The 27,285-nt window shown below is 49.4% G+C and overlaps 1 protein-coding gene across 1 annotated transcript in view; it reads right to left on the bottom strand.

Annotated features, from left to right (window-relative positions):
• The window catches only part of ATP6AP1 (ATPase H+ transporting accessory protein 1), a 69,020-nt gene extending 50,314 nt beyond the window's left edge, over positions 1-18,706 (bottom strand). Inside the window, exons 1-2 of the mRNA XM_078664648.1 lie at positions 18,495-18,706; positions 10,973-11,099 (exon numbers count right to left, since the gene is read on the bottom strand). Coding sequence (XP_078520774.1) covers positions 10,973-11,099; positions 18,495-18,595 — 228 coding nt within the window. The 5' untranslated portion in view covers positions 18,596-18,706. The remainder of the gene's footprint in view (positions 1-10,972; positions 11,100-18,494) is intronic.
• Positions 18,707-27,285: the final 8,579 nt, after the last annotated feature.

Here is a 27,285-nt window from a genome sequence, read left to right as displayed (position 1 = left end):
TTTTCTATGTATTTCTTATGCTAGTGCTGGGAGTCAGAGACTCCCTTGTGTCAGGCACAGTAGAACACCTTGCCCCTATTACTTTGGTGCCACGACACTGCAACAACAGAAGAAAAGGACTAATGCGTAAACGTGCAGCTCTAGAAAAGGGAGCATAAATGGAGAGCCTGTTTTGTTTTGCTTGGCGGGAGCCCCTGCAGTAAGAGATTCTTTTCCTGACACAATCCTCACCAAACTATCAGAATTCCGTTTTCATACTGTGTGGCCCATGTGTAACAGAAAGCACATCAAAAACTAAACTCCGGCCTCCAGTGAGCTAATGCATGGATAAGTTACATTATTTTGCATTTGAGGAGGATCACATTTACTCATCAGTGTGCTTTTGATTGGATTCTTCAGGATTGCAGGGCGCAGTACCTTATGTGGCTAATACAGGTCCAGAGGGACACCTAGTAACAGCCTGTAGTACCGCACCCTTTTCCCGCTTTGTGTATTTTCGTTTATTACTTTTCCTATGGCTTGAAGTCCGCCACTCTCTTGTGTCCAGCACAGTAAACGGTTAGAAACCTGTGCAACCAATCTTTTCAGAATTTTCCTTTTTTTGGTATAGCATGCATTTTCTAAATGATCCCTGTTAGACCTGTCTGCATCTGGGGGTGTTCTAACCATCATGATTTATTTTTGTCCCCCTTAGCCTCCCAGTGTTTCTATTTTTATTTTTTATGTCCACCAGGATTTTTCAGTGCTGTCAGGGGGCTAGGTGTTCCTTGACTATGACGCCATTTTCCCTTCATACACTGTGATGCCTAGTCTAGCTCCTGGAAAATCTAGGGACACTCATGAACCTAAAATGGTGTCCACCAACTGCCATAACGGACATTCCAGGAGGACAGACCCATAGACTAACATGAGGAAGGTTCCAGAAACATCTAGTGGCTTCCAGAGGTCTCAGGCCACTCTATAAAAGGCCAGTGACCAGCAGCCATTTTGTGCAGTCTCAGGAGTGACCAGTGAGGAGAGAGGCGACTTGTGGAGGAGGATTGGGCACCAGTGGTGACCAGATCGACCTGTGGGCCGGCTGTCGCGTTATTGGGAAGTGCCCCCTTTCAGGCTGACCAAACCCCACTGTCACGTCATCCATTAATTGTGACCAGAGACATTGTGACCAGATTTCAAATCACCGGGTCATGTGTTGAAAAGACCCTTGCAAACTGCTGTAAAGCGACCCTTGTGGGTGACCTGAACACCTGCCCTGAAGGCTGTGGGCGGAGCAGGTGGACGTCGATCCAGAGCTGTATTGTCTGGCTGAGGAGTGAGGACAGCCACATTCACCCCACTCGAGACCAGCTCTCACACTGTGGAGAAAGGCGGTGAGATCGGCTGAGGCTCCTACCTGTGTGTAGCGCCGTCATCAAGCCTGACCCACACGCGAGTGAAATGCCCAGCTGTCCCGTGTGTTGACGGGAGGAGTCGTCGTTGGAGGTGAGGCGGAGTCCGGAGCCAGGAGGAAGGACCCGGCGCGTCAGAGGAGGTGCGCCCGAGGCGGAGTCCGGAGCCAGGAGGAAGGACCCGGCGCGTCAGAGGAGGTGCGCCCGAGGCGGAGCTTCGGCCTGAGGTAACGCGGAAGGAGGCAGAAGCGCCGCCACGGAACCGCCAGAGGAGCGTCCCCGGCTAGAGTAAGCCCTTCCCGTTTTCCCCGCCCCGACGCCGACTTCCTCAGAGGCCCCGCCGTCAGCGCTAGGAGAGAACAACCGAGCGCGAGGACATCTCAAGCCGGATTGCCTTCAGATAAAGTAAGCGGGGGAGAAACGAGGGAAAGCGGGAGGCGGCAGAGCCGGCTGACACAGAGCATTGAAGCGGCAGTGTTGGGAAAAACTACTGAAAAACTAATGAACCGTCAGGAATAGAAACGTGAGGAACTTGGCCATCAACCCTCTCAGTATATTAGTATCCGTTAAAATCAAGCTAATAACAGGGGGAGCAGTGACAAAGGGAAACGAAGCATGAGGTTCTTGTGCCTTGCGTAGGAGTGGTGCAAGTTTGGCCATAGGGTGCCGGTAACGAACAGAGCTCAGTCACAACAACTTCCCAGGCAGTTAATCACTCGGAGTCAGTTCTATTACAGGAGAGGAGTAGCCGTAGAATAGTCCCAAGGAAGCCTAATTAATGTACCTTGTCTCCTCTTTAACTATATAGTTGGCTGTGGGCTTTGTGAACAACGCTGCTGGGGGTCGAAGTCTGACAAGCTTGACCTGGGCCCTGAGTGCAGATGGGTAATGTACATGCCAAGATTGTGTAAAGCGAGTTTTCCCTTCTGTAACAACTAAGTGAAGAAGCATTCTGTGAAACTGATAGTAATTTACCTCAAATGTGATGTACCTTTGATTGATCTGCACTGAATTGAGAAAAGTATTGAAGTTGATGTGATATATATGAAATCTGTACTGAACTAAAAGTGTACTGCTTTTGCCTAAGAAAAGAACAAAAGAGAATTTTTATAAAAGGTACTGGTATTTTTCTAAACTGGTGTAGCGTCTTTTATTTTTAATGGTCAGTCATTGAGTTACTGTGAGTGGGTCCTGTAAGCACTTAACCAACGCCTTGGAGTTTAGCTGTTTCCCCTACTGTGCCAGGCTACCCTATGTAGTCTAGGATACCCTAGGTCTAACATAATTGGTGTTTCAGCGGTGGGATTGCGGATTTGTGCTTACACTCACTTAGTATTAACGCAGTGCTTACCACGGGACTACACCTGGAGTTTTCTCCCTGCGGCCCTCCTAATCTGAATTTTGTTTTTTTCTAAATTTACTCCTGGTGGTGGGTGGAGGTGACCCTCAGAGTTTCCTATCCTTGTAACTTACTTCGGGGTGGTTATCCACACTTTTCACTGACAAGATGGAATTCGAAATGTCAGAGCTGGAGACCTATACTGTGGCACAGCTCAAGGATTTCTCTCAGGAAAGGGGAGTGTTCGTTAGGCGAGGGGCCAAAAGAGAAGAGCTCCGTACTAGTCTGCGAGCCTGGGTGGAAGCGCACATGGAGGGAATGGTAGAGGAGGAGGAATCGGACAGAGGTACTGTCATTGATAGGACTGCGGAATGTCCCCCGGGGGTGGGTGAGATGTCAATCAGCCCCAAGGCAACCTCAAGGGAGGGCAGCAGTGTGTCATCGAGAGGGTTGTCAGAAACCGAGTTAGCTGACAGGAGAGAGGAAAGACTGTTAAGGTGGGAAATAGCAAAAATGGAGTTGGAAGAAAGGAGGGAGGGGAGGAGGTTGGAACATGAGTTCAAGCTACGAGAACTCGAATTCCAGGCCCCTAACATCACTCCAAATGGTGGCAGCGAAACCAAGGTGAACACCAGAGAACCCAGACCCTATTTACCCAAAGATGTCATGGCTAGCTACGTACCAAGTGATGATATTGCAAAATGGCTAGCCGCCTATGAGGTCTCATTGAGGGCCCATGGGATCTTGGAAGCCCACTGGGGGGGTGGGTTGTATAAATACATGCCGCCTGCTGGCAGGGATACCTTGTTGGCCCTGGAGCAGCGCGAGCAAACCCACTACCCTGCTATGAAGGTGGCGCTGATAAGGAAGTTTGGGCTAACCCCTGAGAAGTATAGGCAGAAGTTCCGGGGTAGCCACAAACTAGGCACACAGAATTGGGTGGACTTTTTGGATTACGCCAGGAAGGCCTTGGAGGGTTGGGTGAAAGGCAGCGAGGTAGGGGACTATGAAGGTTTATATGACCTCATACTCAAGGAACACCTACTCGAGAAATGTTTTCCCGAGCTGCGCCAGCATCTGGTGGACAGCAAGCTGACCAGCCCCAGGAAGCTTGCTGAGGAGGCGGACATCTGGGCTAGTACCCGGGTGTCATCTAAGGGGACTGGAGGGGATTCCCAGAAGTCTGGACAGGGCGCCCCCCAGAAGAAAGAGGGCGGGGATAATAAGAGGGAGTTCTCAAAAGGTCCACAAAATACTTCACAAGGAAGGGGCAGAGGATTCATCCCTAAGAGTAACCCCCCTCGCAACCCTAATCCTGGCCAAAGCCAGCAGTCAAGGGTTGTTCATTGTTTCGAGTGTGGTGGTGTGGGACACTATAAAGGAGATTTGAGATGCCCAAAAAGACCACCCCCTCCCACAGGAGGAAAAGCCCCGGGAATAACTAGTGTAGTGCTCGGGGAGGAGATGCCTTTGGGTAACGGAGGGGAGCGGGCGGGTGTCACTTTAGTGTCCCTGGGTGATAAGGAGATGGTGCCAAAGACCCAACTGCCCTCTAATACTACCAAGTATGAGCAGTGGGTCACCATCAACGGCCGTAGAGGGGAGGCTCTGAGAGACACAGGAGCCAGTATGACTATGGTAAGGAGTCAACTGGTGTCTCCAGAGCAGGTCATCCCAGATGTACTCCATCCCGCCGTGATGGCTGACGGCAGATTGGGCCACTATCCTGTGGCCGAGGTTCCCTTTGAGTGGGGAGGGGTTGCAGGCCCAATTCGAGTTGCCGTAAGCCCTGCCGTGCCTGTTGACTGCCTGTTAGGAAATGATATGGAGCACAATGCTTGGAGGAGGGTGGAGTACCAGACTCATTCTGAGATGTTGGGACCCCCTGACTGGGCCTGTGTCAGCACAAGGTCCGCGACTACCCGAAGGGGGAGTTCACTTACGCTGGAGCCTGGAACAATGGCCCAGCCGGCTGCCAGAGAAGAGAAGGACAGGAGGCCGGAGGACCCTGCCTCGGCATCTCCACCTCGTGAGACAGACAGGCCACCTGCGGAGGTGGATCTGGAGTCCACAGGGGAGAAAGTTGCTTCCTTGGAGAACCTACCCATCCCTACTGAATGGCATGTGGAGGGAGGTCCTTCCCGGGAAGAGTTCTGCAAAGCTCAGAAGGAGTGTCCTACTCTTGAGGGGCTGCGGCAACAGGCCAAAGCCCAGGCAGCAGGGAACATTGTAGGGAGCTACCAGATTTACTGGGAGGATGGACTCCTCTACAGTGAGCCCAAGGCACCTGGACATGGTTCATCCAGGGCCTTGGTGGTCCCTCAATGCTTTAGAGCCTTTCTTTTGGAACTGGCTCATGAGATACCATTGGCAGGACACCTAGGACAGGACAAGACCTTTGCCCGGCTTGTCCCCCACTTTTACTGGCCTCGGATGAGAGTGGCGTCCGATACATATTGTCGGACGTGTGTGTCTTGCCAAGCCAGTGGGAAAACAGGGGTGAAGCTAAAAGCTCCCCTGGAACCACTACCTGTCGTTAGCACCCCCTTTGAGAGGGTGGGCATCGACATTATAGGGCCATTGGATCCACCAACTTCAGCTGGTCACCGGTTCATCCTGGTTTTAGTGGATCATGCCACACGGTACCCAGAGGCAATACCTCTGAGGACCATCACTGCACCCGCAGTGGCAAGGGCCCTGATGGGGATCTTCACCCGAGTGGGTTTCCCCAAGGAGGTTGTGTCCGACAGGGGGACTAACTTCCTTTCAGCATATATGCGGGCTATGTGGAAGGAGTGCGGTGTTACCTATCGGTTTACCACCCCTTACCACCCACAAACCAATGGTCTTGTGGAAAGGTTTAATAAAACCTTGAAAGGCATGATAAGAAGTCTGCCTGAGAGCCTGCGGAGGAAATGGGACGTCCTCCTACCCCGTCTCTTGTTTTCCTACAGGGAAGTGCCACAGAAGGGAGTGGGCTTCAGCCCCTTCGAACTTTTGTACGGGCACCCTGTACGGGGTCCTCTCAGCCTGGTGAAGGATGGATGGGAAAAGACTCCCAGGAAGCTTCCCCAGGACGTGGTGAGCTACATGCTGGCCTTCCGGAGCCAAATGGCCAAGTTGTGGAAGCAAGCTTCTGACAACTTGGAAGCCAGCCAAGCAGTTATGAAGGAGTGGTATGACCACAATGCTCACCCAGTGGAACTGGAGCCTGGACAAAACGTGTGGGTGATGGAACCTGGAGAGCTAAATGCCCTCCAGGATCGTTGGACAGGCCCCTTTGAGGTATTGGAGAAAAAGGGTAAAGCCACTTACTTGGTGGATCTTAAGACCCCGAGACAGCCCCACCGGGTACTGCATGCCAATCGCCTCAAGCCACACCATGAGAGGCCCGAGGTTGTCTTAATGATGGTGACCGATGGAGCAGAGGAAGAGGAAAGTGAACCTCTCCCTGATCTTCTCTCGTCTCAAGAAAAGGATGGGTCAGTGGAGGGAGTGATTCTCTCACCATCCCTGACTCCTGAACAGCAGAGAGATTGCCGTCAGATCCTGGAGCAATTTTCTCCTCTGTTCTCCCTTGTCCCGGGTAGGACCCACCTGTGTACCCATGACGTGGACACAGGAGACAGCCCACCTGTGAAGTCTAAGATCTACCGGCTGTCGGACAAGGTGAAGGCCAGCATCAAAAGTGAAGTCGCTAAGATGCTGGAGCTAGGAGTGATTGAACCTTCTAGTAGCCCTTGGTCTAGTCCGGTGATTTTGGTACCGAAAGCTGCCCCGCCGGGCACCACACCTGAATTGAGATTCTGTGTGGACTACCGAGGACTAAATTCAGTAACCAAGACAGATGCTCATCCCATCCCTAGGGCGGATGAACTTATTGACCGGCTGGGAGCAGCCCAATACTTAAGTACCTTTGACCTAACTTCAGGGTACTGGCAGATTTCCCTTACTGAGGGGGCGAAGGAAAGGTCAGCCTTCTCTACACCTCAGGGACAGTACCAGTTTTGTGTGATGCCCTTCGGGCTCAAGAACGCCCCTGCCACTTTTCAGCGGTTGGTGAACAAGGTCCTTTCTGGTATGGAAGCTTTTTCTGCTGCTAACCTGGATGACATTGCTGTCTTCAGTAGCAGCTGGGAGGATCATTTGCAACACTTGCAAGCTGTTCTTCATGCCCTGCAACAGGCTGGCTTGACAATCAAGGCCAGCAAGTGTCAGATCGGGCAGGGGTCGGTGGTGTACCTAGGCCACTTGGTGGGCAGAGGGTCGGTGCAGCCCCTCCAGGCAAAGATTGAGGCTATCATAGCCTGGGAGCCCCCCAAGACTCAAACTGAGGTCCGAGCCTTCCTGGGCCTCACTGGATACTACCGTCGCTTTGTGAAGGGGTATGGCACCATTGTGGCACCCCTCACTGAACTTACTTCCAAGAAACAACCCCGACGGGTAGTCTGGACGGAGGCTTGCCAGCGAGCCTTCATGACCTTGAAGCAAGCATTGTGTACTGCTCCAATACTCAAGGCCCCTGATTTTGCTAGAGAATTCATTGTCCAAACAGATGCGTCAGAACATGGCATTGGGGCAGTGTTATCGCAGCTAAATGATGAGGGCTTGGATCAACCCGTGGTTTTCCTGTCTAGGAGACTACTCCCCAGGGAACGGAGGTGGAGTACCATTGAGCGAGAAGCCTTTGCGGTGGTCTGGGCTCTGAAGAAGTTGCGGCCATACTTGTTTGGTTCGCACTTCCTGGTTCAGACTGACCACCGGCCCCTTCGTTGGCTGATGCAAATGAAGGGGGAGAACCCCAAGTTGTTAAGGTGGTCCATCTCCCTACAGGGAATGGACTTTCGGGTGGAACATCGGCCTGGATTGGACCATGCCAACGCAGACGGTCTATCCAGGTATTTCCGCCTTAGTGATGAGAACTCCCAAGGGATTGGGTAGCTCTCCCCACTTTCAGCTGGGGGGGACGCGTGTTAGACCTGTCTGCATCTGGGGGTGTTCTAACCATCATGATTTATTTTTGTCCCCCTTAGCCTCCCAGTGTTTCTATTTTTATTTTTTATGTCCACCAGGATTTTTCAGTGCTGTCAGGGGGCTAGGTGTTCCTTGACTATGACGCCATTTTCCCTTCATACACTGTGAGGCCTAGTCTAGCTCCTGGAAAATCTAGGGACACTCATGAACCTAAAATGGTGTCCACCAACTGCCATAACGGACATTCCAGGAGGACAGACCCATAGACTAACATGAGGAAGGTTCCAGAAACATCTAGTGGCTTCCAGAGGTCTCAGGCCACTCTATAAAAGGCCAGTGACCAGCAGCCATTTTGTGCAGTCTCAGGAGTGACCAGTGAGGAGAGAGGCGACTTGTGGAGGAGGATTGCGCACCAGTGGTGACCAGATCGACCTGTGGGCCGGCTGTCGCGTTATTGGGAAGTGCCCCCTTTCAGGCTGACCAAACCCCACTGTCACGTCATCCATTAATTGTGACCAGAGACATTGTGATCAGATTTCAAATCACCGGGTCATGTGTTGAAAAGACCCTTGCAAACTGCTGTAAAGCGACCCTTGTGGGTGACCTGAACACCTGCCCTGAAGGCTGTGGGCGGAGCAGGTGGACGTCGATCCAGAGCTGTATTGTCTGGCTGAGGAGTGAGGACAGCCACATTCACCCCACTCGAGACCAGCTCTCACACTGTGGAGAAAGGCGGTGAGATCGGCTGAGGCTCCTACCTGTGTGTAGCGCCGTCATCAAGCCTGACCCACACGCGAGTGAAATGCCCAGCTGTCCCGTGTGTTGACGGGAGGAGTCGTCGTTGGAGGTGAGGCGGAGTCCGGAGCCAGGAGGAAGGACCCGGCGCGTCAGAGGAGGTGCGCCCGAGGCGGAGTCCGGAGCCAGGAGGAAGGACCCGGCGCGTCAGAGGAGGTGCGCCCGAGGCGGAGCTTCGGCCTGAGGTAACGCGGAAGGAGGCAGAAGCGCCGCCACGGAACCGCCAGAGGAGCGTCCCCGGCTAGAGTAAGCCCTTCCCGTTTTCCCCGCCCCGACGCCGACTTCCTCAGCGCTAGGAGAGAACAACCGAGCGCGAGGACATCTCAAGCCGGATTGCCTTCAGATAAAGTAAGCGGGGGAGAAACGAGGGAAAGCGGGAGGCGGCAGAGCCGGCTGACACAGAGCATTGAAGCGGCAGTGTTGGGAAAAACTACTGAAAAACTAATGAACCGTCAGGAATAGAAACGTGAGGAACTTGGCCATCAACCCTCTCAGTATATTAGTATCCGTTAAAATCAAGCTAATAACAGGGGGAGCAGTGACAAAGGGAAACGAAGCATGAGGTTCTTGTGCCTTGCGTAGGAGTGGTGCAAGTTTGGCCATAGGGTGCCGGTAACGAACAGAGCTCAGTCACAACAACTTCCCAGGCAGTTAATCACTCGGAGTCAGTTCTATTACAGGAGAGGAGTAGCCGTAGAATAGTCCCAAGGAAGCCTAATTAATGTACCTTGTCTCCTCTTTAACTATATAGTTGGCTGTGGGCTTTGTGAACAACGCTGCTGGGGGTCGAAGTCTGACAAGCTTGACCTGGGCCCTGAGTGCAGATGGGTAATGTACATGCCAAGATTGTGTAAAGCGAGTTTTCCCTTCTGTAACAACTAAGTGAAGAAGCATTCTGTGAAACTGATAGTAATTTACCTCAAATGTGATGTACCTTTGATTGATCTGCACTGAATTGAGAAAAGTATTGAAGTTGATGTGATATATATGAAATCTGTACTGAACTAAAAGTGTACTGCTTTTGCCTAAGAAAAGAACAAAAGAGAATTTTTATAAAAGGTACTGGTATTTTTCTAAACTGGTGTAGCGTCTTTTATTTTTAGTGGTCAGTCATTGAGTTACTGTGAGTGGGTCCTGTAAGCACTTAACCAACGCCTTGGAGTTTAGCTGTTTCCCCTACTGTGCCAGGCTACCCTATGTAGTCTAGGATACCCTAGGTCTAACAATCCCCCACTACAAAAAAAATACTCCATCAATTACAATGTCAATGGCTCCAACATTCACAAATGAGAGACCAATGGCATTGCAAACGCATGTTCTCCTTTCTCCTAGTCACATCAGTGTCAATCTAATGCTCAATTATCATAACAAAATCATCTCTGACCCTTAATACCAGTTCAGAAAATGGGGCACACATACCCCATCATCACAAAGCATCCCCTAATCAACACACCAAGTACGAAAGTCCTGCTGTGTCTCCCGATCACCCAATTCACCAACCAAGCAATGCGGAGACCAATACAAAATCAGCCTGTGTTTCACTGTGGCCACTCTTCAAATCACTCTGGTCACCAGCAACTTGCAGCACTGTGACCAGCCATGAGACACTGTGTTGCAATGCGTCCCCTCATTATAGACAACATCCCCAAAAGAAACTGATAACTTGGGACTTGCCCTTATTGCCCAGCGTTGCCTTTAAGGCCAGTCAACTGCATAACATCTACAAGTGCAAGCAAACTATATACATATAATAGTTGTAATTCATGCCACAGTATTTCTATAAACCTAACAAATTGTTTGTCATCACTTGCAATATATCTAGAGCTAATCAAAAGTATCTGCAGGACTCACTTCTCACACACCAACACAAGTGAAGATGTCCTTGAAAAATTCACAGCCGGAGATATTCCAGCTCACTGCTGGAATACAACCCTACTGCGTCTACAGAATCTAAGATTTCAGTTGAAACCTTCCTCCTGGACCTGGAGTACAGACTTCAGAGCTTCCAGGTTTGTCAGAGGAACCCCAAAAGCAAATCTATGGTGAACAAATGAGCTGAGCACAGGGATCGGACCGCACGAAAAAGGGCAAGCAGGAAACTGGCCTTTCCTAAACACCATGAAAGAAAAATACAACAGTAAACAAATTCTGGGCAGTGGAAAATACAACCAAGTTAACAAGTGTTGAGAAGAGAAAAACTGAGGCATGAAGACACAGTTAAATTACTCACAGTTGCTACATGAACGAGTTTGGGTATTACCCAAAGACACAAATGCCATTCAGTGAGCACCATCACGAAGCCTACAATGCGAGCCAACTACAGCCGCGAAGAAGGTCAGAGTTTGGGGGCAAAGGGGAAATGTCAGAAGATTCTGGCAATCTGAGGATCCTCTATGTCAGGCTCAAAAAACATGAGGGGCAGAACAAAACACAATCATTTTGGAAGGCAGACACCAAAAGGACCTTCAGCCATTACCTTCTCCTGAAGAAAGAGCAAGACATTCTTGGGGCCGCTCGTCAGGGCTGGATCCAGGAAGGAATTCAACTGTGAGTCCGTTGTCACATGCCCTTCATGCGGGTCACTGATGGAGTTCCACAGGGACCTGCAATGAAGAACGACACAGTACATCAAGAAACAACACAGCTCCGGAGATTGCTGCAGTATACCCTATCACACAGCCACCCCTTTACAGTAGAAGCGACCCTTAGTTTTGACTTGGAAGTCAAAAGCAAAATAGCTTTAAGCACTGAATTATCAGGACACACAAAGATAAAATAAGCACTTATATTTTGATTTGAATATGAATGTGTGGCACCCTTTCACTCTCCTCACATACCAGTTTTAGAATGAAAATATCTAAACACTGAAAACACCATCATGCTTGCAGAGCCCAACAGTTTTGCCAAATGAAAAGAATGAAGAACACTATGCGGAGAAGTGCGCCGCCAGACCCTGCAATACTTAAATAGAACAGGGCTGTCCGGTTGTGCACCTTGTTTCCTGGATGATACTGAACCAAAATGATCAGAAGGACAGCATACCAGCACCTTCATCCTGAAAAGGTATGAACACTCTTCTCTGACAGCTGCTGAGAAGCACATAGGAGTTTTTCAGTACTTACTGAGCAGCAATTGCCTTTACAAATGACTGATTACTTGAGGATTTGATAAGGACTGTGGAGCAGTTTGCCCCTCTGCTCTCTACCTACAACTGACCCCACCACACTCCACTTTAAAGGTTTTATACTAAGAATATTAAGCACTACAAGTACTAGAGTGCACAGGAGGCAGGCGGCTGTGTCAAATAAAGGCATATTCCATTATGCGGAGGATTGTGCTGCCAGACAAGCAATATTTGGCAGATCAAGCATGAAATTCTGCACTACATAGGTTAGTGAAACTGCTCTTGCTTCGCTTTCATTTTTTCAACTTGAAGATGGTTATGTGACACCTCTGTCCTCCAGGGCCCCTTTGTAGTCACAAGAAAAGCGTAGTGGCATTAGGAGTTTCCAGTTATAGACAAATCACTTTATTATCTGGGGAGGGGTTAGATTCTGGATGTCAAAAAAAATGCAACTTCACTTCCTGCATGAAACACATTCTCTCATTAACAATACAATAATAATATACTGTAAGTTATATGATAGTGCGTTTAACAGCAGAGCATGATGGATGTAACAAAGGAACAAGCATTGAATAACATGCACACAGTGTAGTAGTATTAGACATCTTCTAAAGTTAAGCTAAGCCATGTACACAAAGCCTCTGAAATATCCTGTTGCCACTCCTACGTGACTGCAAATAAGACTTATCGACAGAAGGGACGGAAAAGATGTTAAATACTATGTTGACAACCAAGCCACTCTAGCCTCCCGCCCTCCTGCAATCTGCACCCGAGTGCTTATCTGCATCCCTCACTGAATCTAGTCAGAAGGGGTTTACACACAACTCTATCACAGAAAATGTAAGAAGGACATGCTTCCTATATTGAATCCTGTTCACTATTCATAACTCTGCCACAGAAAATGAAGGGGTGGACATGCTTCCTTCATTGAATCCTGGGAGAAGTGTTTACTATTCACAACTCTATTTTATTTATTTTGAAGGTTTTATATAGCGCTAGCTCCAACCGAGGGTATCAGAGCGCTTTACATCAGCAGTGGAAATCAAGGAAACAATCATAGCAATTAACTAAACAGATTATACAGGTGGTCAGAAAAAATAAAAGTAACAATTTAGGGTACGTAGTGAGCAAAATACATATAGGATAAACATAAAACCAATTTAAAGAACCAGAATGTTGTTACAAATAGTAATTTTACAGCATGTCAAGGGGGACTCATTGGAAATAGTAAGGGGGTATAATGAGGGGGGTGAATGAGTGAGGGGGAGGCGAAGGAAGGAGGAGGGAAAGTAGTAAGAGGAGATCAGGGATTTAATTTCCCCAAAATTTAGTGAGTAAGTGAATTTTAAGGTTTCTTTTGAAGGTGGCATAGGAGGGGTTGCATCAAGGTCTTTGGGGAGGGCGTTCCATATGGTTGGGGCCTTGCCAGAGAAGGAGCGGGATTTCTAAGCGGTTTTTTTTAGTAGGGGAGGGGGGTATGAGAAGAAGAGTGTTGGTGCTTCTCAGCGTTTGGGCACAGCCAGCTACCACAGAAAATGTAGGGGTGAACATGCTTCTGCCACTTACTCCTGGGAGAAGAGTGCTTACTATTCCCAACGCTACCATAGCAAATGTGAGGGGAAATTATTTCCATTAAAAGATAGACCAGAGTATGAAAAAGGATAATTCTCTTTCCCAACGCAGAGTTCTGCTCAGTTATAAAGATGTTTAAAAAGAATTAGCATGGGTCATTTGGGAGGTACTACAGTAGTTTATCCATGAGACGACTGGCAGTTTTATCAGTCTGAGGGATAGCTCAGGACCCAGGAATCTATTGCCCTCATTACTGTTTCCTACCAGACATAATATCTACACCACAGAATCCAACCACTGACTAACACCAACAATAGGTTTTTCCAATTCGACCATACAAGACGCCATTGGGACATTAGATAGGTCGAAATCAGACGATCTTTGCCGCCAGGGCAAACAAAATGCACTGAAACATGCAATGGCAATAAAAGTCACGGTCTGACCAACAATAGTTCTGCTTTTTATTCCCGTATGCAGAAGGGGGGAAAAAGTCGTTGAAATCTCACTTCCACATTCATAGCTTGTCATGTTTGGTAAAGTGCCATCAATAGGAAAATATGGTATGCCAGCCACAGGAATTTAAGCACTCACTTTCCACTCATGCAGGAAACTTAGACTTGAGTTCCTCACAGTACATCCAGGATGAGAGACTAGTAGCATCACATGGGTACAAACACTGGTCTCAGGACTCGATGAATCATTGCTCGCACAATGAATCGGACTGTATTTATGCCTGCAATTAGCAGTAAGTACGTCAAAAAAGGGGCACATGTTCAGCTGTGCCCAGAAGCAGGACACAAAAGAGCATCTTTTGCTAAGAGGTAGAGGTGGGAAGCTATGGGAGGGCATGACAAAGAAGGTTTTTTTATATTTACAAAATGTAACAAATTTGGTACTTTAGAAGATACTACCACATAATATCACGTCACAGAAATCAATGGTATCTGCTCAGGAATATACATATTTTTAACAGTTCCACCTACACAGGATCCACATGTGCATATGTAGTCAAGTGTTGTTGACTTTTCTCAAGTTCAAACTGAAGAACTGAAAATAAAATTCTTCTAATCATGAAACGGATCAATGGCAGCCAAATCAATTTTGAAGAAAATCTTCTAGCATGTGGATAATTGATATTGCAGGGGAGTATATAGACTGAGCTAGTTCAACAAGTTGTATGAATTTTACATTCATAAAATAAACAATGGCATTTTTTTTTTAAAGAGAAGCATGAGCAACAAAGTATCTCAGATGGATAGTTATCTTAGGCTGCGTAAGCCTGACAGTTGGAATTAGGTGTGGACATTTTTTCGCTATTTCCTCCCCACAGCCTTTGATTATTAACTTGACCAGTGAGGAGAGGATGGAGGCTACGGGCTGTGACAAACGACTGCTCTTTTTTCCGCCACAGGACATTCATTCAGAGATGGCCATCACCTTTTCCTCATGAACTGCTGCACCACTGTGGGAGAGTTTAAGAACCGCTTAACTGCGTACTCTGAATGGGATATTAGCCCCATAAAACAGAAGTAGGGAATGCTCCTCAAAATGAATAAATGGACAAATAGAAGAGAAGAGCTCTATGAAATGCCTCCTGCATCTCAGAAGAAAATGCTTTAGAAAAAGGATATACTTCAGCTGGAATTATTGCTTTATTTTTGTACACATGGGACAGCGCTGAGCGGTGGAGTGTGATGAACTCGTGCATACAACACTGAGCCAGTCAAGGCTGTGAATATTTCACGCATATGCACGCAATAATAAAAAAAGGATTGGACTCCTAGATATACCTCTGACCCACTAAGCCACATAGCCTGCATTAGTTCCCACTTTCAAGGCTGATGTTTTAGCTAAAGACAGGTTATCCAGACTAGCTCTGGTGTTATACTAAATGTCCATGTGGATGTGTAGAACATGGCTGAAGAACTTCAACCCACCAAACACTGGTGTGTAATGTGAGATACCCTTATTGGTATTAAGAAGGCGGACAGTGGTGACTAGAGTATAGTAATCTGGTTAGGAGAACAGAGGCAGGTTGTCCTAAGTCACATCTAAACGGAGTGGTCTGAGAGGCCTACCAGAATCTTGACAGAAGAATTGGAGTTTCAGGCCCACCTTACCCCAGGAGGAGAAACAACCGCGAAGGACCACACTAGGCATGAGAAAGAAGGAGGTGTGACAACTCAAATAGGGTGGTGGGTAAAAACAACATTTAGGGAGGATTGGACATGCTCAGGTGATCAAACACAAAAATAAGGAAGGAGCTGCATGAAGACCTTAAAACCAGAAGAAAGCTCCTCTCGCCGAGTACTCTTCTCATCAGCATTACAATGAATCGACTTCAATGCAGCAAAAATCAGACAATGATGAACAAAGCGCCCACGGTTTGGACTGATCAACACTACATGACAAGAGTTTGGCAAAATCCAAAAACAAGGAACGCTCTTTGGACACCACACACATTTTGGGACAAAATCAAGAAAGGTCAAAATTAAATTACTTTAAAAGATCTTTCACCGAAGTCAGCTATCAAAGTTAAGTCCCTGCCTCTAAATTCAGGGGAGAAAAAATATGAAGACTTACTTATATTTAAACAAGCATTTGCAAAGCCAATACGTCTTATATTTATAATAGTGAGCGTCGAGCTATTGGCCTTTCCCAATGTTTGTCTCCAAAGCATGGTTTCAAAAAAATTCAATTAAAAATATATATAGCAGAGGAAAAGCGAGAACATCTTATGACCTCTCAAAGCTGTACATTTAATGTTTTGAATCTTTATATGGGCATTGGATTATTATTCAAATACTTTTTACTCAGGAAACAAAGGAATTTAGAAAGAATAAAGAAGAACCAGAATGTAAAGGCAAAGGCATGTCAAGGCCCAAATTACTTTTTCATAGGATTTAGACATTTAGTCTTCCGCAGTGGCCCAAGGAGCAGAGTTAAGGGCCTCCAAGAGAAGTTTCATGCTATGCACACCTGCTGCCTCAGATGCCAGTTGAGTGAGTGTAGCAGATCCCCAGCGCCATCTAAGTCTTTGTATGCTAAAGCTTGTGTTTTCATTCAATTTACAGAAGAAAAAATAAAAACAACCCTTAAAGTTTGCTATTCAGGGATGCCCCAGCAAACATATCCCTGTTGCTGTGCTTTTATAAACAAGCTGGGAGGGGTGGAGAGCAACAGAGCTCTGGGAGGGGGTAGAGGAGAATATTTGAGGGGTGAAGCAGCACATGAGTGAGGGAACTAAAAATACACATGCACTCATGAATTTTCTGTATACAGCTTGGAAAATTCAAAAACCTGCCCCATAAATAGTTTAAATCAAGCCCATCTGAAATTATAAGGCGAGTGACTGTTTCCTTGATGGTACTGGCTTTAAGGTGTTAAAGGCTCATTCAGGTGGATTCCAGCCTGGATGAGACTCGAAATAAAGCAGCGCTGCTGGCCTGCTAAGTAAGAGATTTGTGTTAGTCTCACCTGAAACTGAAAGAGACCACCCTCACTTCTTGGAAAATGGTACTTTAAATAAAAAGTACATAAAATGTGGGCACCTAAATGTTCTCCGCTATCAGCAAATTGCACCAGGACCATGTCAGCAGATGTTATTAGTAGGGGGTAATCTGTAAGGACCAGGAGGGGTGGGGTTGGAGTGGCTGAATAAGGTTTGTGCTGTTGACTAGTCTGGCCGAGAATGAAGCAGTGGTTTGTAGTACTTGCTAGAATAACAATCTCGAAGTCCAGTGCGGAGATTGAGAATTAATTTGCTGCTTTCAGCTGCTCTGAGGAGATTAGATGCTTGGGATTATTTTGAGAAAGAGGCTGTAAAGCACTAGAAATGAAAACAAGATCGTATCTATTGACCAACTCGCTTTCACTATCTCCATCACTCCAGCCATGCCTGCAGCTGCCACTCCACCATGCCTGGAGATGTCACCACATCCTTTTCTTAACTCACCAATACTGCATTTGCAATTTCCATCAGTCCTGTGGCGTCGTTGTGCTTAGTTCTATGTATGTTGTTTCTTTTATGACCATGTAAATTCTGAATATACCTCTAAACTAGACAGCGCTACGTTGCTTAATAGATTAAACAAATCTCTAATTCCCACCACAGCTCACTGCCACAATGCTGCAACAATGCTACCACAACTATATCTCCCTAATCCCACGCAACCCCAGCGGTGCAAATACCCCATAATATCTCATCTCCTAGAGTTTTCTCTCTGCCAGAACCCTTATGCGTCCCCAGCTCTCTTTCCCACCTCAAACTCATTCTCCCACACTCAGCTAAAACTTCCCCTCCCTCAAGCTTATTCTCCCACTTCTCTTACCTTCCCCAGTGCTCTCCCGTCTCCAGCTTTGCCATATCCCCATACTGACACCCCCTCCTTCAAGGTCACAACTCAAATCTCCCCAGCTAGCTCTTACCTACTTGGAGCTATCTCCGTCACCTGCCCCAACCTGACACTTCCACTCCCTCAAGCTCACTCTCCCACCCCATAGCTCACTCCCACCTCCCTCTTGATCCCTCTCTCTCCAGCTCTGCCATCTCCCCATACCGACGCCCCCTCCTTCAATGTCACTCTCCAACCTCCCCAGCTAGCCCTTACCTACTGTGAGCTATCTGTCACCTGCCCCAACCTGACCCCCCTCAAGCTCACTCTCCCACCCCATAGCTCACTCCCACCTCCCTCTTGATCACTCTCTCTCCAGCTCTGCCATCTCCCCCATGTCGACGCCCCCTCCTTCAAGATCACTCTCCAACCTGCCCAGATAACAGTTACCTACTGGGAGCTATCCCTCTCACCTGCCCCAGCTCCCTCGCCTTCCCCCAACTCACTCTGCCATCTCCCTATATCGTCACCCCTTGCTTCAAGCTCCACTCCCACCTCGATCTCTCCCCCCAGTTATTTATTTTAACAGATTTTATTTGTCAAATAGCACATATGAGGCAGAGCTCAGTACCCCAGAAACTTCTGCATGATGCGTTTACATCATCATGACTTTGACCTTTAAAGAAACATATCCAAGGAGAAATGGAGAGCAATACAAATGAAGGAACGAAAAGGAAGAGAAAAAAAAATTAAAAATAAAAACTCCCCTCCTGTCGCAATAAAGTCTTTCTTGAAGCAACACACCATAAGAAAAGAAACCCACACCAATATATGTAGCACATTATTACACCAAGACCTGTACATGGCACCAGAACAGGACCCCCAGCTATCTTTGCCACCTCCCCATGCCGACGGACGCCCAACCCCCTCAAGCTCCGTCCACAGCCCCTGTCATCCTCGGCTCTTACCCGTCGCTGGACCAGAGCAGCAGCGGGACGTGCTGCGAGGCCCTGCCGAGCCGGGCGCACCCCGCCATCAGCAGCATCAGCACCAGCCTCAGCCCCTCCATCTTGGACTGACACTCAGCAGGAAACAGGGTCTGCGTCACCTGACCCAGGCGCGAGGCTTCGCGTCACGTGACATCCACTGCCGCTATTGGCTATCGCCGAGATGTCAATCCAGCATCCGTCGGAAACGAGAGCTTCCGGAGTGAGGAGAACCCGGAAGAGGAGGCTGCAGCTGATTGGTTAAACGTAATAACAACCCGCCTTCTGAAGACTTGTTCAAACCAATGCGGCACAATATAGGGACGCAAAAGGAAGACGTCACAACGTAAATCGAATGTAAAATACTCTGGTGCATAAACAATCCACAAAAGTGATATCTTTAAAGTATCATTCGTTTCGAGTGGGGCGCAGGCTGATGTTGTGATTTGCATTCTTGTGTCCTAGGACACCATAATTCTTCCTGCATTCCAGTGTCCGTGTGTGGACACCGTACCATCTGTGTGCCACCGGCATTCTACTGTCCCCTTGGACAGTTGACAGCTGATAACTGATACAGCAGCATGGTACGTTACACTCGGCCTTCAAGGAGCCTATGTTGGTGAATGAATAAAGAACTTATGTGGACTGAACTCTCGTGTCATCAGAAGGTTCTTTACAATTTGGCGACGAGGATGGGATTGGTGGAATTCTACGCCAAAATCAGCAAAACCTTTTCACACAAGACGTATTGTAAAGATGCAGGCACATCCCAAAGAGCGCCGAGCCTCTGCTCCCTGCGCTGTCTCTCTCCGCTCTCGTTCGCGCCTCTCGCGCTCCTGACACGCCCACTGCGTGCGCAGCCAATCCTGGCCGCCCGCACGTCACGTCGCCGACGTGCCGTGCATCAACTAGACTGTCTCTACATATCTCCCTTTTTTCCACACAACCATAATCAACTTACTGTCCGTCGCTCAAATCAAAGTCTCTGAATCTCGCTGGTCTCACCACCACTCTACCACTCCGAGTCTGTCTTACCGGGGTGGTGTTGTTCTCTTCCTCGCCGTGCCTGTTCCTGTTGCCGCCGGTCTCATCGGCTCTTATCTCCTGCTCAGTGTTCCTTGCTTCTCTTTGTCGTTGTTCTCCTTCTCTGAGTGTGACTTCGGTTCCCTGATGTTCCTGGTTCTCCCTCTCACTCTCTTCTATTTCTCCGCCGGCTCTTCCACAGTCCCACGCGAGTATCTTATTGCACCTGGCCATGCGGTCTTGTGACCATATGTTACCGTCACTCAGCCTGGCCGCTCTGCCCTTGATTTCTTTCACCTGCATGGGCTTGCTGTATTTGCTCTCTCCCTTTCTTTGTAAGGTGGGCAACTTCACTCTCACCCATTCTCCTTCTTTGAGTTCTGTGTCTCTCACGTTTCTTCTTGCATTGTAGTGTCTTGTGTACACTGCCTGAGCTTTCTCTATGTTGGCTCGCACCACCGCAGGGGACCATTCACTCACTATGGTCTTTTCCTTCCATACCCGGCTGTCCTGGGTGAATGGTTCTCGACCACGTAACAGCTGGAAGGGGCTATATCCTGTGCTTGTGGGAGTGATCCTGTATGCCCATAACATGTGCCATATGTCCTTCTCCCAGTCTTTGTTGTCCGAGATGGCTGCTTGGATCGACCCCATCACCACCCTGTTGAAGCGTTCAACTTGGCCGTTTCCTGCCGGGTGGTAAATGGATGTGTGCTTCGCCAAGATGCCGTTCCTCTTCAGGAAGTGGTCCCATTTTTCCGATCGGAACTGGGGCCCATTATCACTGAGGATGGATTTGGGTATGCCCTCCCTCACAAAAGTGTCTGCCAGAAACTTCACTATTGTTTCCGTATCCATGGCTTCCTCAATCATGACTTCTGGCCATTTCGAGAATTTATCAATGAGGACACACACATACTTCTGGACTCCTTGGGTGTCTAGGATAGGGCCTAGGATGTCAACTGACAGCTCTTCCCATGGGTTCCTGGGTGTTTCAAATGTTCCCAACGCTGGACGCAGGGGTTTGAGTGTCTTGTCTGCACCTTGACACCTCGCACATTCCCTTACGTGCCGTTCTGCTCTTATGTCCATTCCTGGCCACCAATAGTCTTGCTTAGATCTCAGTTTGAGTTTCCCGATGCCCAAGTGTCCTTCATGTAGCATATCCAGCAGTCTGGGTATGATGCTCGTGGGAGGAATGACTTTCTCACCTCTGTATACAAATGTCCCTTGATTGTCCAGGGAGAGTTCCTCCCTCACTTCGAAATATGGATTGAGTTCTCTCCGGACATGTCTCTGTTCCGGCCAACCTTGGGTAATGTGTGTTTTCACCTCCTTCAGTGTCTGGTCCTCCTCATACGCCTCTGTCCATTCTTGGAGGCTGATGACTCTTTCGTGGTCCTCCATTAGCGCCACCCATTCTTCCGTGCCGGCCTTGTCTTCCTCACTCGGTTCCATAGCTGCCGCTCGGCTCAGGTAATCTGCAACCTTGTTCTTGCTGCCCGGTATGTGTTCCACGTCATACCTAAATTCTAGAAGCTTTAGCGACATTTTTGATATCCGGGGCGTTGCATCGGCATGGCCACTCGATGTCAGCACTCTCAGTAGCGGCTTGTGGTCGGTCCGCAATTGGAATCTGGTGCCCCACAGGAACTGTCGGAAGCGCGTGGTAGCCCACACCACCGCCAGCATCTCCTTCTCTATCACACTGTATTTTCTTTCGGTATCACTTAGTGTGCGCGAGGCAAAGCTGATCGTCTCCAACTGTCCGTGGCCCCGGTCTTGCATGAGGACAGCGCCCAGTCCTTTGTCGCTGGCGTCGGTGGTCAGGACGGTCTTGCCTTGGGGGTCGAATCCTTGTAGGGGTATAGCCCCAGCCACTTCCTTCTTGATGATCTCAAATTCCTGTTGTGTGTCCTCTGACCACTTGAATTCTGTGTTTTCTTTCGTGAGCTGCCTCATGTGATGGGTCTTCGAGGCGAAGTGCTGCACGAATTTTCCGTAATACTCTGCCATCCCCAGGAACGATCTGACTTCTTCCTTGGTGACGGGGGATGGTGCTTCACAGATCGCTCTGACGTTTTCTGCTTTAGGAGTTACGCCTTGCACTCCTATCTCATGGCCCAGATAGGTTACCGAGTTCATTCCTATTCGGCATTTGGACCATTCGGCCGTGAGTCCCTTGCTTTCCAGGATCTTCAACACACTTCCCAACTTCACGTCGTGGTCTGGAATGTCTCTTCCCATCACCAAAATGTCATCTTGGAAGTACTGGACGTCAGTGAGGTCCCTGAATAGTTGGTGCATCATCTTCTGGAACACCGCCGCTGCTGAAGCTAGGCCGAATGGCATCCGGCGGAATTGGTAGCACCCAAATGGGGTGATGAAGGAATGATGCAGGCACACATTAAAGATGACTCTGGAGCCAGGCTGTCTTAACTCTTAACTTTATTATATGTTCCCAAAGAGCGCCGAGCCTCTGCTCCCTGCGCTGTCTCTCTCCGCTCTTGTTCGCGCCTCTCGCGCTCCTGACACGCCCACTGCGTGCGCAGCCAATCCTGGCCGCCCGCACGTCACGTCGCCAACGTGCCGTGCATCAACTAGACTGTCTCTACATATCTCCCTTTTTTCCACACAACCATAATCAACTTACTGTCCGTCGCTCAAATCAAAGTCTCTGAATCTCGCTGGTCTCACCACCACTCTACCACTCCGAGTCTGTCTTACCGGGGTGGTGTTGTTCTCTTCCTCGCCGTGCCTGTTCCTGTTGCCGCCGGTCTCATCGGCTCTTATCTCCTGCTCAGTGTTCCTTGCTTCTCTTTGTCGTTGTTCTCCTTCTCTGAGTGTGACTTCGGTTCCCTGATGTTCCAGGTTCTCCCTCTCACTCTCTTCTATTTCTCCGCCGGCTCTTCCACAGTCCCACGCGAGTATCTTATTGCACCTGGCCATGCGGTCTTGTGACCATATGTTACCGTCACTCAGCCTGGCCGCTCTGCCCTTGATTTCCTTCACCTGCATGGGCTTGCTGTATTTGCTCTCTCCCTTTCTTTGTAAGGTGGGCAACTTCACTCTCACCCATTCTCCTTCTTTGAGTTCTGTGTCTCTCACGTTTCTCCTTGCATTGTAGTGTCTTGTGTACACTGCCTGAGCTTTCTCTATGTTGGCTCGCACCACCGCAGGGGACCATTCACTCACTATGGTCTTTTCCTTCCATACCCGGTTGTCCTGGGTGAATGGTTCTTGACCACGTAACAGCTGGAAGGGGCTATATCCTGTGCTTGTGGGAGTGATCCTGTATGCCCATAACATGTGCCATATGTCCTTCTCCCAGTCTTTGTTGTCCGAGATGGCTGCTTGGATCGACCCCATCACCACCCTGTTGAAGCGTTCAACTTGGCCGTTTCCTGCCGGGTGGTAAATGGATGTGTGCTTCGCCAAGATGCCGTTCCTCTTCAGGAAGTGGTCCCATTTTTCCGATCGGAACTGGGGCCCATTATCACTGAGGATGGATTTGGGTATGCCCTCCCTCACAAAAGTGTCTGCCAGAAACTTCACTATTGTTTCCGTATCCATGGCTTCCTCAATCATGACTTCTGGCCATTTCGAGAATTTATCAATGAGGACACACACATACTTCTGGACTCCTTGGGTGTCTAGGATAGGGCCTAGGATGTCAACTGACAGCTCTTCCCATGGGTTCCTGGGTGTTTCAAATGTTCCTAACGCTGGACGCAGGGGTTTGAGTGTCTTGTCTGCACCTTGACACCTCGCACATTCCCTTACGTGCCGTTCTGCTCTTATGTCCATTCCTGGCCACCAATAGTCTTGCTTAGATCTCAGTTTGAGTTTCCCGATGCCCAAGTGTCCTTCATGTAGCATATCCAGCAGTCTGGGTATGATGCTCGTGGGAGGAATGACTTTCTCACCTCTGTATACAAATGTCCCTTGATTGTCCAGGGAGAGTTCCTCCCTCACTTCGAAATATGGATTGAGTTCTCTCCGGACGCGTCTCTTTTCCGGCCAACCTTGGGTAATGTGTGTTTTCACCTCCTTCAGTGTCTGGTCCTCCTCATACGCCTGTGTCCATTCTTGGAGGCTGATGACTCTTTCGTGGTCCTCCATTAGCGCCACCCATTCTTCCGTGCCGGCCTTGTCTTCCTCACTCGGTTCCATAGCTGCCGCTCGGCTCAGGTAATCTGCAACCTTGTTCTTGCTGCCCGGTATGTGTTCCACGTCATACCTAAATTCTAGAAGCTTTAGCGACATTTTTGATATCCGGGGCGTTGCATCGGCATGGCCACTCGATGTCAGCACTCTCAGCAGCGGCTTGTGGTCGGTCCGCAATTGGAATCTGGTGCCCCACAGGAACTGTCGGAAGCGCGTGGTAGCCCACACCACCGCCAGCATCTCCTTCTCTATCACACTGTATTTTCTTTCGGTATCACTTAGTGTGCGCGAGGCAAAGCTGATCGTCTCCAACTGTCCGTGGCCCCGGTCTTGCATGAGGACAGCGCCCAGTCCTTTGTCGCTGGCGTCGGTGGTCAGGACGGTCTTGCATTGGGGGTTGAATCCTTGTAGGGGTATAGCCCCAGCCACTTCCTTCTTGATGATCTCAAATTCCTGTTGTGTGTCCTCTGACCACTTGAATTCTGTGTTTTCTTTCGTGAGCTGCCTCATGTGATGGGTCTTCGAGGCGAAGTGCTGCACGAATTTTCCGTAATACTCTGCCATCCCCAGGAACGATCTGACTTCTTCCTTGGTGACGGGGGATGGTGCTTCACAGATCGCTCTGACGTTTTCTGCTTTAGGAGTTACGCCTTGCACTCCTATCTCATGGCCCAGATAGGTTACCGAGTTCATTCCTATTCGGCATTTGGACCATTCTGCCGTGAGTCCCTTGCTTTCCAGGATCTTCAACACACTTCCCAACTTCACGTCGTGGTCTGGAATGTCTCTTCCCATCACCAAAATGTCATCTTGGAAGTACTGGACGTCAGTGAGGTCCTTGAATAGTTGGTGCATCATCTTCTGGAACACCGCCGCTGCTGAAGCTAGGCCGAATGGCATCCGGCGGAATTGATAGCACCCAAATGGGGTGATGAAGGATGTTAGTCTGCGGCTGTCTGGATGGAGGACAATTTGGTGGTACGCGGACGTCAAGTCTATGGTCGAGTACCACTTAATCCCCCTGGTGCTGGCCAGCATCTCTTCTATCCTGGGCAAGGGGAATCTTTCCACCACTATGCATTTATTCAGTTCTCTCAGGTCAACGCACAACCGGACCTTTCCGTTGGGCTTCTTGACCACTACCAGGGGCGCCAGCCACTCTGCACACGTGATGGGTTCTATTATCCCCTTTCTTTCCAAGTCTTGGAGTTCTTCCCTTACCGCTTCTCGTACCGCCAACGGGATGTTCCTCGCTTTGTGGGCCACCGGGACGTCATCCGCCGTTAGGATTATTTTGTGGGCGAATTTCTCCAGCTTCCCTACGGTGCCTCCAAACACTTTGGGGTATTCGCTTCTCCACTTGTCTAGTCTTGGTTCAGTTTCCTGGTCCGTCAGGAGTATTTGCTCCTTGCCTCCTGGATCTAGCTTGATGCCCAGGTCGCCTTGATCCAGCCATCCTAGGACCGACGGGCCCCTCTCCGATACATAGAGTTTGCATCGTGCCGACCGTCCCCGAAATTCGAAGGTCAGGGGCCTAAATCCCGCCATTGGAATCCGGTCTCCATTGTACGTGACTGGGCGGATATCTAGTCTCTCTAGCTCCGGGCCGAGGCGTGGTGCAAATTTCTCCTCCCACACTGCTCTCTGGATGATGGTGAAGGGTGACCCTGTGTCTGCTACCACGTTGATCTTGACACCACCTATGGCCATTTCCAAGACCGGTTTCATCGTACGTTTTCCATCTCTGTCCAGGACTCTACCCTCTGTGCTCAGCACCTGGTCCTCGATGTAGATCACTGTGACCTCTTCTATTTCGGTGTCGTCGTCCTGATCTTCATTGCTTTGATCTACACACCTCACCATGCTCTTGGAGGCCTTCTTCCTGCAAACCTTCTCATAGTGGCCCATTATTCTGCAAAATGCACATTTGGCGCGAAATGCGGGGCACTTCCGATCATGAGCTTCGTGCGACCAGCTTCCGCACCTGTAGCATGACTTCCTGTTGCTCCCCGCCTGTTTTTCTGCCGTGCTTGTGTTGCTTTGCCACTTGTTGGGCCCCCTTGCCGTTGGTTTCCGGTTCTGATACTCTCTGCGAGGCCCTTCCTCATCCACCTTGTTCACCATCGTGCTGGGCGCCATTTCTTTCTTCGTCACTTCCGCGCACCGACTAGCTAGCTCCGCTCTCTTCACGATGACTAGCACCTCTTTCAGTGTCGTGTCTCCGCTCGCCCATAGCTTGTCCTGCACCGTCGTGCACGTGGTGTGCATCACCACCTGGTCCTTGATAAACTCATCTTCCCAGTTGGCGTATTTGCACGTGGCTGCCAGTCGTTTCAGTGCCGCCACGTACTCCTCCACTGTTTCTCCTTGCTTCTGCTTCCTCTGTTGGAAGTTAAACCTGTCCACCGACACACACACTGCCGGTCTAAAATGTTCATTGAGGTCCTCGAGCACCTGTGCATACACATCATCGTCGGTGGATGTTCTCTGTTTCGGAACTAAGCTTTTGTATATTCGGAGACCTTCCAGGCCTAGGTTCAGTAGCAGGATGCGCTTCTTCCTCTGGGGTTTGAACTCTTCCTCGTTCTCATCTTCCAGGACACCTATGAAATTGTCTATGTACTCTCTCCAGTCCTCCCATTTCATGAGCGGTTCTCCTGGCCTGGGTAAGAACTGTACCGGTGCCGTCGCATAACCTGCTTGCGCGCTCATCTTCTCTCTCTTTACTGCAGTGAGCGTCCCTCCTTGGCTGCGGGGACTCCCTGGTGTGTCGTCTTGTTCTTCTCCACTCGTTGGGGCTCGGGGACTGTCTATGTCGGCCCCCTCAGGTCCCTGTGAGTTCTCCAGCGCGTGTTCCCTGGGTCTGCTGTTCGCCCCGCGGTTCAGTTTCCTTATCCTGCCCTGTTTCTTGGTGCCGGGTCTGTCCCCCTTTTTCGCTCCTATGCGCCACACCCTCCGGTGTGTAGGGCTCTGCCACGCTCTTTGGGGTACCTTTGTCCTGTACCAGGGTGATCCTGCTCCTTTATCTCTTGTGTGGTGGTTCTGGAGTCTCTGGTACTTCCTGGTCGCCTTGGGGTCGAATCGGTGGTCCTGCCTTGTTGGGGGGTCTTCATCCCACCCTCGTCACCATTGTAATGATGCAGGCACACATTAAAGATGACTCTGGAGCCAGGCTGTCTTAACTCTTAACTTTATTATATGTTCCCAAAGAGCGCCGAGCCTCTGCTCCCTGCGCTGTCTCTCTCCGCTCTCGTTCGCGCCTCTCGCGCTCCTGACACGCCCACTGCGTGCGCAGCCAATCCTGGCCGCCCGCACGTCACGTCGCCGACGTGCCGTGCATCAACTAGACTGTCTCTACATATCTCCCTTTTTTCCACACAACCATAATCAACTTACTGTCCGTCGCTCAAATCAAAGTCTCTGAATCTCGCTGGTCTCACCACCACTCTACCACTCCGAGTCTGTCTTACCGGGGTGGTGTTGTTCTCTTCCTCGCCGTGCCTGTTCCTGTTGCCGCCGGTCTCATCGGCTCTTATCTCCTGCTCAGTGTTCCTTGCTTCTCTTTGTCGTTGTTCTCCTTCTC

This window comes from Lissotriton helveticus, chromosome 10 (genome assembly GCF_964261635.1).
Source record: "Lissotriton helveticus chromosome 10, aLisHel1.1, whole genome shotgun sequence".
Classification (NCBI taxonomy): Eukaryota; Metazoa; Chordata; class Amphibia; order Caudata; family Salamandridae; genus Lissotriton; species Lissotriton helveticus.
The sequence above is the reverse complement of the archived record's forward strand: the minus strand, read 5'-3'. Positions and strand labels throughout refer to the sequence as shown.